The sequence below is a fragment of the Heloderma suspectum genome, chromosome 1 (assembly GCF_057233095.1).
Source record: "Heloderma suspectum isolate Gila_16-S chromosome 1, 16-S_ref, whole genome shotgun sequence".
Lineage (NCBI taxonomy): Eukaryota > Metazoa > Chordata > Lepidosauria > Squamata > Helodermatidae > Heloderma > Heloderma suspectum.
Window position 1 is genome coordinate 114,147,258 of NC_139458.1, and position 13,416 is coordinate 114,160,673.

Here is a 13,416-nt window from a genome sequence, read left to right on the forward strand (position 1 = left end):
TAACATGTATGTAACTGGTCCTTGAGCGAACAGTTGGAAATGCTATGTTTAAAGCTGTATATTCCTCACTAGGGGAGTAGTGATCCAGGGCTACCCCTGAGAGCTGTATGTCATGCCCAAAGAGAGTATAAAAGTGCCAAAATATATGGATTTATGTGTTTCCCTCTTTTTTATGCTTGCTATGGTCAAACAGAACACTTGAGGACAACAGTCAAACTAGCACTGAAGATGGAGTAAAGCACCTTCATTTGGCAAGGTATTCAGCTGTGAGTCAGAGGGTAAGTTTACTGATTATTTGTATTCAGCTTTCCCCTGCTGTGGTCAGATGAGCTCTAAGAACGGAACAGTTTTGAAAGCCACACATTTCTAAATACTTTTTCCTTTTATGGAATAGAACTCCTAGAACATCACTTCCTGGATATTATATTCTCTAAACTGCTCAGTGATACACAAAATTGCCTTGCATCCAGCAACTGAGATTTGAGCTTTGGGGTGAGGATTAATCCTCTGCCTCTCTATTTTAAGCAATGAAATTCTGAAACATGCAAGAACTAAACAAAACCTATTCATATTCCATTAAATAATATTAGAATAGCAGCATGTAGGGAGGGGTTGTGGGTTTTCCCTTTTTGAATTAATTTAGAACATGCATACTTGGAACCAATTTCTACAGTTTATTAGGTGCTTAGTTTTAAAATCTGCTCTGCTAAAAGGGAATGTCTCATGCCTTGGATTTCATGCGTAGTTAATTCCATGGGGTTTCTTCCTTGATTTATACCACCTCAGCCCAGTGCTAATTACAGCTGCACAGGGTAATAAATGGCGGAAAACAGATCAAAATGGCATAGATTTCTGATTAATGACATTTGTCCTATGCACCCACGAAGAAGGCCAGGATCTCTTCTTGATCATCCCAGAGTGCAGGACACGGAATAATGGGCTCAAGTTACAGGAAGCCAGTTTCTGGCTGAACATCAGGAAAAACTTCCTGACTGTCAGAGCAATATGACAATGGAACCAATTACCTGGGGAGGTGGTGGGCTCTCCCACACTGGAGGCCTTCAAGACGAGGCTGGACAGCCATTTGTCAGGGATGCTCTGACTTGGATTCCTGCATTGAGCAGGGGGTTGGACTCGATGGCCTTGTAGGCCCCTTCCAACCCTACTATTCTATGATTCTATGATTCTATGGTGTAATATTGGTATGTTGCTGGAGATTGCCTGTTTGATGTGAATTTGTATGCATTTAATGGGTCTGTGGGGAGGGGCAGGTGAGAATCCTTCAGATGTGATCCCAAGCAACCTTTGGTAAACCAGACATCAGCATATAGTGCTAACGTGGCACCCACAGAACCCTGTGCTCTTTTGGATGAGGCTAATTTTTTCTGGATCCATTTCACTTGGAGTTTAGACCTAGTTTTGTCACTGAAACAGCCCCGATCTCTCTGTAGGATGGCTTTCATTGGGAGAGAGATGGGGAAAGTACAGTGCTGATGCAAGCTCTCTCGCTGCTTGAAGCAAGAGAGCACCCATGTGCTGCCACTGCCTGTCACTGCTGCCACTGTGCTGCCCACCATTGCCACCCCCATTGTTGTCTCCCCCTCTCCCACCTTCTGTGTTTGTCTCTCTCCCTTGCCCACGCACCCGCTCACCACTGTCTCTGTCTGTCTCCCCCCACACCGACTTACCTACTCCATTATTGCCACCACCTCTGCCTGTTCTGTGGATCCTCTCAGAAGTGGTGGCAAAGGAAAGGTGGGTGGGTGGGTTGGCAGGCAGGCAGGCAGGCAGCACATGGTGGAGGCAGCAGGTGCTCCTGCCGTGGTGGTGGGGAGCTCACAATTTGTGCTTCTTCTCCTCTGCCACCTGAGGCAGGGGTTTCATCCTGCTCATGAGAGGGCTGGCCCTGGGAATGCAGAATCCTGTTGATTCTCTTTGATCACTCGGTGGCTTCCAATATCATCAACCATTATATCCTTCTGGAGGGGCTCTCTGAGTTGGGTGAGGGCGGGACTGCATCATAGTGGTTCTGGTCATACTGGACAATCATTTCCAGGAGGTGGTGCTGGGGATTTCTGCTCAACCCAGTAGCATCTTCATACTGGGGTCCTACAGGGCCCCATCTTATCTCCCATGCTGCTTAGCATATATATGAAACCACTGAGTGAGATCATTTGGGGATTTAGAGTGTGTTGTCATAATCTGCATACTGATGACATGCAGCTTTATTTCTCTTCTTCAGACCAGGATGGGGTGGGGCGCTAGACCAGTGCCTGGTAATGGTAATGGACTGGATGAGGACTAACAAACTGAAGCTCATTGCAGACAAGTCAGAGTTTCTGTTTGTAGATGGTTCCTCAGTCCAGATGAGTGGAATTCAACTTTTTCTGAAGCGGGTTGCACTATCTCCTGAAGAACCCAGTTCATATCTTGGGGGTACTCTTGAATGTATTACTGTCATTGGAAGCTTAAGTGGCCTATGTGGCACAGAGTGCCTTTTACCAGCTCACATTCTTGTCCCAGCTATGACCTTATCTGGAGGTGGATAACCTGGCTTCACTCATCCATATGCATTTGTGGCACTGCCTTTTGAAGATAGTCTGGGAACTTCAGTTAGTGCTTAAGATGGCAGGGACAGTTCTAAATGAAACCATGTTATGCTGGTCCTTTCTTGCCTTCACTGACTTCCAATTTGTTTCTGGGCCCAATTCAAAGTGCTGGTTTTGACCTATAAAGCTCTAGATAGCTTGGGACCTGGTGGAACACCTCTTCCCATATATACCTACCCATATGTTTAGGTCCTCTACAGAGGCCCTCCTCCGAATGCCCTCTCCATCAGACGTTCGTAGGGTGGCTACAAGGGAAAGTGCCACCATGGCGGTGCTCCATGCCCCCGATGACAGAATGAGGGTTCACCTCATTCTCACAATGTCCTTTTGGCACCTTTTTTATTCTGCCAGGCCTTTTAAATGTCTATGATGATGTTGGAACATCGATATTTGTAAAGATTTTAGTATGCTTTAGTCCCTGTGGTTTTGATGGTGGTTGTAATTTGATGTGTTTTTTTTACAAGTTGTACAATGCCTTAGGGAATCTATTTTTATACAGTTGTGGATAATGGGAGCTATAGTCCAACAGAACTGGGGGTGGGCAACAGGTCAGGGAAAGCTGCAATAGCTGGATGCCATGTGTACTGGGAATTGTGAAGAAAAAGCACTGGGGCCAAACAGTAATGCTTTGGTTACTGGGGAACAGTTATTCCATTTATATAATCCACTTCTATAATCTCAGAACCTAATGCATAAGAATAAATATTTGCATGGAATATTATCCATTTAAATGTTTCATATCAATGGAGAGAGAGCACTGGAAGTACACATGACTGAGGAGCAGTTAAAGTTTTTTTTCTATTTAGTATAGCATAAAAATGGCAATTCTGGGTAGTATAGCTATTTGGGCATGGACACTAATGGCACTTAGATGCAAGTAGAACAATTTAATGTCCTGAGGATCTTTTATAGGCATGACTTCTGCATTGATTTCAGTGGGAAAAAAATGAGATCCCAGGGTCTGTGACACAGAGATGATATCCCAGGCTCTGTGTCAGGAAGTTCTTAAATTGACCATAGAAACCACAAAACATTGCATGTTTCTCAAAAACAAAACTATATTGTGTGTGTGGAGAGGGGATAGGAAAACACCCATTTAAAAAATAAATCACCTATACAGCGTGAAAACTGTTTCATAAACTGTTCCTAAAGGGAGCTCATGGCTGGGGAGAAGGCTTGGGTTAAAAATGCCTGTTCCTTTAACAATCCACCATGCCTGGCTCTGCCATTTCGGAATAACTATCCTATTGCATCCCAAGCACACACAAGCTTCGAATTCCCTTCATGGTTTCTGTCTATCAGGAACAGATAGGAAATCTCTCCCAGTCCACATCCCCACCCCTTGCTGGATTGCTATACCAAGTGTATAAGAAATTTATGCAGCCCACTGTGGCATCTTCCATTTGGAGCATCCTTCTGCCCCCGCCACCCCCTCCCCTCCTGACGCTTCAGGGATAAAATATGGGCCTTCTTCCTATGATTTCTGTCATCCATTGTTGTCATTCATTGTTGTCATCTCAAAATGTGTTGCTTGATGGCATCTCGCATGTACATTAGGAATCTCTCTTTGAGACGGTCCAGTATAGATTCTTTAGAGAGTAACGTGTCTTTTTTTTTTTTTCAATGCCACCCATATCAGAACATATTTCCTCTCTCATCCTTAAACTTATTAAAGTTTGTTAATTGGAATCTGGGATTTGACTGTGGATAGCCCCAAGGATCTGTCCCCTACATGCCAGGTCGCTCTTTCACATGACAAGTTTTAATTAAGGGGAAACAGGCAGAGTCATTCAACTGTGACGGGGGGGGTTTAGCTGGTAGTGGCCCCTCCCATGCAGATCTTGGGGTCCCCTTTGAATCAGTTCTAGGGTTGAATTGAGAGGTGGTGGCAGACATAAGTAAGTGAGATTACTGCAGTCTGGTCCGCCACGCAGTGCAAGTGATTGGTCACATTCTTTGTAATGGTTTCTGGCGTTTATTTGTTTAGCCACCTTCCCCAGCCTGCCACCTTAGAGATGTGTTGAACTGCAATTCAGATAATTCCCAGCCAGCAGGTGAAGGGCACCAGGTTGGGGAAGGCCAGTTTAAAGTGTTCATGAGCCACTTTGGGAGGCTATGTATGGCTTTTCAGGTATACTATGTCTTGAAATAACATCAGTAATGATTAATACAGTGCCAATGAAGAAGACTGTAACAGAAGAGCATTTTAAAGGCCAGATAAAGTGCTTTTCTACATGAGGCATTTATCATGTGTTCATCATTCCCTAGCTATGGTTGTTTACTGGTTCTTTTGATGCCACCTTGACCCTCTAGTCTCACTTCTGTGTCTAACCAGAGCTTTTGGCAATTTTTTTTAGAGCAGGGAAAATATGGCATTTAATTCTGAAAGTGAAGAAAGCACGATTTCCTCTTGTGTAGTTGCACTATTCCGCTATACCACAGCGCCACCTAGAGGTTATGTAGCAGAAAAGCAAGAAAGGAAAAGTTCCTCATGTGGTGCTCGGATCTCAATTCTGCGACGAAACCAAAAGTAGATACAGCAGCTTAACAACTTCATGTAGGAAACCTCAAAGCCATCACTCAAACCAATAAGTATAGGTGAATAAAAGAATCCTCACTTGGCACTGAAAAGATAAGAAGAGACAGCACCAGGCAAGCTTCCCTGGGGAATGAGTTCTAAAGGTGGGTCACAACCCTGCCCCATCACCTCAGGCCAAAACTACATGTTTCATTAAATGCGTAGTATGTCGCTGATCCTAATCTTTTCTCTCTTTTTTTTGCTTTAGTGTGAGCACTTGGGGCTATGATCCAGATTGGGACTACCAGGCATCACATCTTCCCACCCAGCTGCTTCACCCACCCTAAATTCGCTTTCCCCGACCCCCCATCACACAGGGGCTAAAGAAAGAAAAAACCCTCCACTGGCACCAATGGACTTTTTCTTTCTTTAGTCCCCATATGGACTAACACACACACACACACACACACACACACACACACACACCCTGCCAGTGTGCAGGCCTCCAATCCAGAACAGGGGCCTACACACTTGCACTAATGTAAAAAAAGAAGATCAGCTACACACTACCCATTTAACATAGCATGTAGTTTAGACCTCAGACAGCACTGGGACCTACAATATCTGATGAGGATCCTAATACCTGGTTAGGTTCATGTGGGAAAAGTCAGTCTTTGAGAAACCCTTGTCCTAAGGTGTTTAGGGCCCTTTTTAGGTAGTGAAAACACTGATTGTATGGAAAGAGGCATTCCTAGGAGATAATTCATATGGATGGAATGACATCCGGCTGAATGTTGCAGTTTGCATTATCAACCTTTGTTTGAATCTGAAAACAAAGCCACTGTCTGAAGCAGCGAAACCATCCCCTAGGAGCTTCCCCTGCACTGGTGTACTCAAGGCTGGTTTTGTAACAAAATGGGGAAAGGGCCCAGGTTGGTTTTGAATGGAGCTCAATTTAAGGGGTACCAAACTTTGAGCAGTTGTCCAGATCTGGCTGGCAGCAGTAGAAGGAGACAGAATGGTTCCTGCATGTCTTAGCAGCTGCTGAGGAGGAGGGCCTGGCCAGACCGTTATATCTACACAGTGGCCTTCTGTGGCCAGTGATATTATTAGTCTCTGATACACAGGCCAGCCAGTTAGTACTATGCAGATCCTGACTTCTGCCCCGAACCAGAAGAACCGGTTTGATCCAAGCCACGCAAGAAAATAGTACATGTGTCAGAAATGGAGGTGCACGTCCATAACAGGCTCACCACTGTTATGCGCGTGAAATGCTTCATGTGCACAAAGTAATATCCATGCAAAATATGTATTCGTTAAGGAAAAAATGTCATTCTCGAATGCTGTGGTTGCAGTGTAGTTCATCGCAACTGTTTCTTTTCATAAGGCTTTTATGAAGAGCTAGTGAGTTCTAACTTAATTGAAAAAGGGAGCGCTCTGAATCCCGCCGATGAAACCTTCTGTGCAATAATTCAAGGAATGTTGAAAGAGTTCCTCCTAATGTCCTTACTGTGTTACTTTAGACCTTGAAAGCCCTAGTTAATAAAACATGAGAAAAAACATAAGTTGTTTCTTTAAACTTTATTGCTGCTTGTTATTATAAAGTGATCCCAGTGTTAACAGCCTGGCCTTTAAATGGATTTGATTTGTATTTTTGGCATCTACTATAGTCTTGGGATCACAAGACCCCACAGTGCTTATCTTCAGAGGTTAACTTGAAACAGACATTCCCATCAGCGCATGGTCTCTTTAGTCCACATTGCAATCCAGTGTGCCCTCTGCCTTCCATCATGCCAACCCTTCCTGAAGATGTGGTACAGCCAACTGAGACACAGCACCCCATTTTGCCTTCTCCAGTCAAAGTAAGCAACCTTTATCAATCTGTTTCCTTGACAGAATTCTGATGAACCACTTCGTATGTACAAGGATGTGAATATACTTGGTGTGTTTGAATCGATGCTAGGATGTTACAGCTGCTGCCTGTTTAATTCCCCCCACCCCATTCATAATATACTGCCTTTCCTCGTCACTACATGATTTTACTGGCATGGGGAGCAGAACGGAACATTGGCACAGCATAAGGAACATTCTATTAGATAGTACAGAAGGGGGCACTAGAAATGTGGTAGCATGTCTCAACGGCAGCTGTACATTTAAGACAGCATCTAGTTTGTCCCTGGTTGAGGCATTTATGACAAGAATCTGACCTGCCAAGTCTGCACTGTTTAACGTATTCACACTAAAATTTCTCTTTAGTATAATCCATGTTGACAACAAATGGACATTTGTGTAGTATGACATAGTGTTACACCACTGTCCTTTGATCCATGCTCATTCTAGTTCTCAGCACTATTGTTCTTCCCTGAATATTCTTATTGGTATGTCTGGGGCTCTTTCTAGATTGTACACAGGACTGCTGTCAACTTCCTAGTAGAACTGGCTGTTACGATCTTATAGTTGGGGATGTTCTCCAATCTGTTCTACTTGGGTTTTGGCCAATGCTGGCCCTGAAGCAACTTCTATTGTAAGACACAATGGAGTAACCTTCTACTGTGGGGTTTTTTTTCTTCATTCACCAAGACTATACAGCCAGTCTTGTCTTGAAGGTGCTCCCTGAACAGTTAGCACTGCCTGAGACAATGTCTGCGGGGTATCCCAGCTGGGATGAAAATGAAACAGTAGCAACTGTTACCAAATTAGAGTAGAGAGGTTTTTTTAAAAAAATCACCAAGTCCTACTTGCCAGCAAACCCAGTCCATGCTTTTGTGTAATATTAAAGCATGTGACACACTATATGGTGCATGTAGAGAAACAATTGTGCCAATATGGTAATGGTTTGACAGAGAACTTCCTAGCTTTCTAATTTGCCCCCAAATATATTTTTGAGGATTTAACTATGTACACAATGGGTTCAATGGCATGCGTAGAATGTTCCAAAGTAGGACCTTTTACTAGCACGCAACACTGAATGAATACACCCAATGATTTACAGGCCTTTAACTCAGCCTCTTTAGGATCTATTTCGTCAACTGGCTTTTTTAAAAAAAACAACAGCAGATCATCATGTTCTTTGAGAGGTGTGGAAAACCTTAAAACTAATGTATATCTGGCACATTCAGTTTTCTTTTATCATTGTCTTCTAAACCTAGGACATGGTATTCTACACTCTAGATAAAAACATCCGCTACTCTTCCTTTAACATCATAGGAAAATGTTGAACCTTGCAGTGATTTGTCATGCATTCTGACACAATTATACATTTGTTCTGAGGGCTAGTTTCCTGGTTCAAGATAAACAACTCATTTATATGTGAGTTTAGAGAGCACTCAATTGGGAGCCATACAGCATAGTTCAAAGATTTTGATTTTGCTCCATTATACGTGCAATTATATACCTAAATTATTTGCCAGGTATTGAATGATAAAAATGGTTCACTTTGAGAAACGATAACTGTGAAATTACAAGGACCCTTTTCTGTTTAACTGCTGCTCACTGGTTATGTTGGAAGTTCATTTACTCAGCTGCGTCAAAGGGTTTCCTATTTCTCATGTCATTGCATGGTCTTACCTGGAAAAAGCCATTATATCCATGAGATAGTGTTATGAGAAGACAGGAACTCTGACTGTCCCTGCCAATCCTTCCATTACAGGGGAGCACCTAGCCCAGCCTTCTCCAACCTGGTGCCCTCCAGAAGTGTTGAACTACAACTCCCATAATTCCCAGCCAGCATGGCAATCTCAGAGAGAGAGAGTTAGACAATGCTTTGACTACTTGGTACTCTAGAATGCTAACAGTTAAAGCACATGGGTTGCAATGCCTGGACTCACTTTGGATCATGGGGAAAGGCCCCTGCCCTATGGGAAAGCACTCTCACAATGTGTGCTTGCCACAATCACTACAACACAGACTCTTATGGTACACAGACATTTGTGACTCTGCAACATTGTAAATGGACAAGATGTGAAGGCGGTAGACAAGTGACACCCCCCTCCCACCTCTTATACAATAACAGTAGGCAAGAAAAGAAAGCTGTGGCCAAAAATTTAAACTAACCGCTTTGTAATTTTAGGACTTGCTTCGAAGTAGTCAGATGAAAAGGAGATGCTAACTTTGCAAATATGAAAAAGGGAGCAAACTGGTCACATATGAAAGCACAATCTCCTGTGGAGTCTAGATTGAATCCCCTACCAACTTTCTAAGCCACTTTATGAATCGGATGAGGTGGGCTCTAGTCCATGAAATCTTCCAAAATAAGAGAGAAAGCCAAAGGGCTACAAGATGGCAGGGTGGGAGGAATGGAAGAGCCTTTTTTTGTTTCTCTATCTCCCTTAAAAGTATCTTCTGTTAGATGGGCTTCTGAGCCCATCTAACCAGGGCTGCCCCTCCACCAGTCAAGTGGGAAGAGCAGGAAACCCACAGCAAACCAAAAACATCACAGCAAAATGCCTCTTTGGAAATCTGTATTTTCTGGGTGAAAACCTCGGTTTGGCTGCAAAGTGGCAACTGTGTTGTATGTCCTGAAGGACCTTGAATCACAGCAGCCCCAAAGTAAATGGCTTTTATAGATGGGGCCCCAGTCTCAAACACCACAGCAAAAGACTGGTTAACAGGGCTCTCCCAAGCAGCTGCCCTGTGTTTTGCTTTGAGGGGGTCCTCAGAGTGAAACAGGGTGAGCAGGCTTTCTGGAGAGCCATGGCTGCCAGACGAGGCAGCTGGCACAGCTCTTCAGAGCCTGGCCTGGCCCAAATGCCTGGCTCTGAGGGGCGTCCTTCCTCACAGCCAGGCACTGTGGGAGGGGTGTCCCAGGAGATTGCCCATGGTACAGGCAGTCCAAAGGCCTCTTCCCTGCCCCCCCCCACTGATTGGCCTCCACCAACATACCCATTTCCTCTCTTCCCAAGGGCAGCGTCCTGACCTCAGGAGAGGGAGCCACTGCAGAGCTTTCCACTGCAGCTGGGAGGTTCGTGAGGGGGAGATCCACAGTCAGTTCTCTTCTGCTGAGGTGTCAGCTGCATCCTGTGGCCCCAAAAGCACAGACTTGCTCTCTGAATGTGCTAGCTTTTAAGGTGCCACAGGACTATTGGTTCTGTTTGCTGAGTAAATATCTCTTGGAGGGAAGAATATAAAAATAGATTGCTACTTGAAGCCCCTCTAAATTTTTAGGATATTTTTAAGACTAATACATTTCACTGAAGACCATGGTCTAGATCTAACGCTAGTTCCACACAAACACGTTGTTGTTGTTCTTATAGTCCCATAAGGATGGCGATGGGGAATGCATCTGCATGCACATAAGAAGGTTTATCCCCTTCAGCACAGCTGATGAGACAGCAGCCTCCCTGGGATGCACATCCAACGTGCCCCCAGCAAGTCCAAGCCTATTTATGCTCATCAACTTCCTTAGCTGGATCTGTAAATGCACATTGTCCAGTTCAACTTTCACTAAAAATGATTTAACATGATTGAGCATTCAGTATATTAACAACAAAAAGAATGTAGTGTTCAAGGCATGAATTTTGGGGAAGTCCATATAAGTTGGTGTTCTTTGAGCTCTAGGAGAGGTCTCTTACATACACAGTGCTGTTCATGAGAAGTGTAAGGAATAATTTTGTGTTACTCAAGGTGAATTACTCTTTTTTAAACTGAACCTAGTATTAGTAGTAGTAATGGTATCATTAATCTCACTTGTATGACATGGCACCAAGTCCTCAATTGGTTTAAAATCAGATTTGAAGCATCTGGGTTCCTTATAAAATTGTACACAAATACTAATTCACCAAGATTTCGATAAAGACTCCTGTTGCAAGAAGTTGGAATCCACAGTGGTATATAGTGTTTTAATTGTGCAGAGCCTGGGAAGAAATTAGGCCTAGGTCTTTATGTAAAAATAAGGTGATACTTTACTTTTCATTGCAACTGTCCTCTGGTATATTTTCACTTTCCACTAACCTTTTAATTTTTTTGTCGCAATCTCTTCAGGAGCCCCCTACTGAAGCAGCAACATGCAACACACCCACTATAGTTCTTCCAGAGTATACAATTACACCATGTCCAGAAAGAGAAAAAAATTTAGCTTTCAGGTAATACATAAACACACACAACTTTATTTCTATTGTGCCATCTATGGTATGCAGTGGTTTACGAGCCATATAAAGAAAAGGCAGGTTCCTATCTGAAGGTCATTAAATTTAGGTGGAAGGCAGAAGGGGATGAATATAAGTGAATACACTTGCACATAGGGTTTGTTTTAGGTGTGGATAAAGTTACACCAAAGGCTTCACAGATGAGGTGTGTTCTGTGAAGTGAAGTTTGATGGAAGTGATGGTTCCAGGTAGGTGTTTCAGAAGGTGGTTCCCAGGCATAAGGGGCTGCAAAGGGAAATGAATGGGGGACTTGTGGTGGTGGATGAAAGCAAACTAGATTGTCCTTACATGGCAGATACATGAGTCTGTCTCCCATGAGATACGTGGATAGATGGAAAAAAATATGGGACCTCATAACTTTCCCCCATAGGTAGAAAAACAGTTGCTGGGGGTGTGGTGTCTTGTGGAACAGAATATGGCAGGAAAGAAAAAGGGTGTGTGTGTCTGTGCATGTGCGTGTGCACACGTAAACACACACACACTCCATTCCAACTGGCAGCAATCCCATGGCTACTTTTCATTTAAGAAAATAACAGTTGAGATTGCTTCACATGGCTAACATCAAATTTGGGCCTAAGGATGGTAGAGTTAGAGGAGTGAATGTCATAGTGTGGAGAATACTGGAATATAAGAAGAAGACTGTTAATGCTCCATGTGTAAACTCTATACATGAGGAATGCCTTATTCCATTGTGTATTGTAAGCTGCAATACATTAGATGGTGTAATGTTTTGATGGTATCTCTTTAATTTTACAGCATTCTGTGTCTCTCCTCTAGAAAATTAGATTGTAGGGGCTGGTCTCATACGGACATTTATGCATAAATCCTTTTCTTTCTTTTTTGGTAATGAAACCTATATGTGTATAATTGGACACAGAACTGTTGCCCTGGATACTTTTAACTAGCAAAGCAAATATTTTTTTCACTGCCCAAACATGCCCGCTTATATTCATCATGTGGAGATGTTTTGCAAGGCTAGATGCATGAAACTAAGTAAATATACTGGTTTTGCAAGAATAATGCAACTTAACATTCCTGGATTTAAAATAGGAATACATGGATGTTCTCAGGAATTTGGACTAAATCCTGTAATCTTTGGTCAAAGGAAGTACACTACTATAAAGATTTTCAGCATCAGAACCTTTTGATGATTATATTGCCCCCAAGGGAACAGCTATCTTATCTGGCTAATTGGCCACCTACTACTTCCCTGCTTGTTTGGTTCTTTGCCCACCACACTTGCTACTCCTCTCCCATTCTGTCCCCCCTACCTTGTCATATTCCCTCTTCCTTCTTCCCCCACCCCCATTTGTTGTTGTTGTTGTTATTGCTGCTTGCTTGCTTACCTTTGCTTACATATCTAAATAAAAACAGCAGATGGGACCAAATCACTAGTGCTAATGGCGACTTTAAATTATTCAGATATTTTTCTACCACCCAAAAGTTGGTGTTTAATGATGATGGAAAATTTCAATGAACTGCTTATTTTAGAAAACAAACCTAACCCCATTTCTGGATACATGGATAATGGGACTTCTTCCCTATGTGCCCCAAGATGGTTCTAATTTGCCTACACAAGGACACTGAACTTGTACATTTTAGTTATTCAGAATGTTCCAAAATTCAGGATGTTCCTAATAGCATGCTCAAACAGGGAGTCAAGGATTTAATAACTTTGTGAAGAAGTATACTTCAAAACCATTTTTCATTGTGTTGAGTGAAAAAGTTCAGCTTACTGGGGAGAGGCCTATTCCTAAGTGTTGTGTGCTATGCAGGCACACTGCTCTCTGCCCTCCAAATGTGTCGGTGCAGGCAGCACAGCTCAGACAAAGATATGAGGCAGCTGCCAGTCACAGGCTGTCTCAGCTAGGAATGGGGAAGTGAGCGTAAGAAGAGCCATGCTGCATAAGGCCAAAGGCCCATTCAGTCCAGCGTTCTGTTCACACAGTGGCCGACCAGCTACCCGTGGGAAACCCACAAGCGGGACATGAGCGCAGTAGCACTCCTCCGGTTATGTTCCCCAGCAACTGGTGCACATAGGCATACTGCCTCTGATGTTGAAGAATTTATACAACAGAAGTTATTCTTGTTAATTTAAATAGAGCAATTAATTCAACATAATTTGTTCATGCAAAATACAGCTGAG

The 13,416-nt window shown here is 43.2% G+C and overlaps 1 protein-coding gene across 10 annotated transcripts in view; it reads left to right on the top strand.

Annotated features, from left to right (window-relative positions):
* Nucleotides 1-13,416, top strand: part of IRAG1 (inositol 1,4,5-triphosphate receptor associated 1) — a 131,001-nt gene that overhangs the window by 65,996 nt on the left and 51,589 nt on the right. For all 10 annotated transcript variants that reach the window (XR_014790715.1, XM_084853996.1, XM_084854005.1 and 7 more), the window contains 3 exons: nucleotides 194-278; nucleotides 6,798-6,989; nucleotides 11,107-11,207. Coding sequence is in view for 9 of the 10 variants with exons in the window: in XM_084853996.1 (XP_084710122.1) it covers nucleotides 194-278; nucleotides 6,798-6,989; nucleotides 11,107-11,207 (378 nt within the window). In the remaining variant the exon portion in view is untranslated. The remainder of the gene's footprint in view (nucleotides 1-193; nucleotides 279-6,797; nucleotides 6,990-11,106; nucleotides 11,208-13,416) is intronic.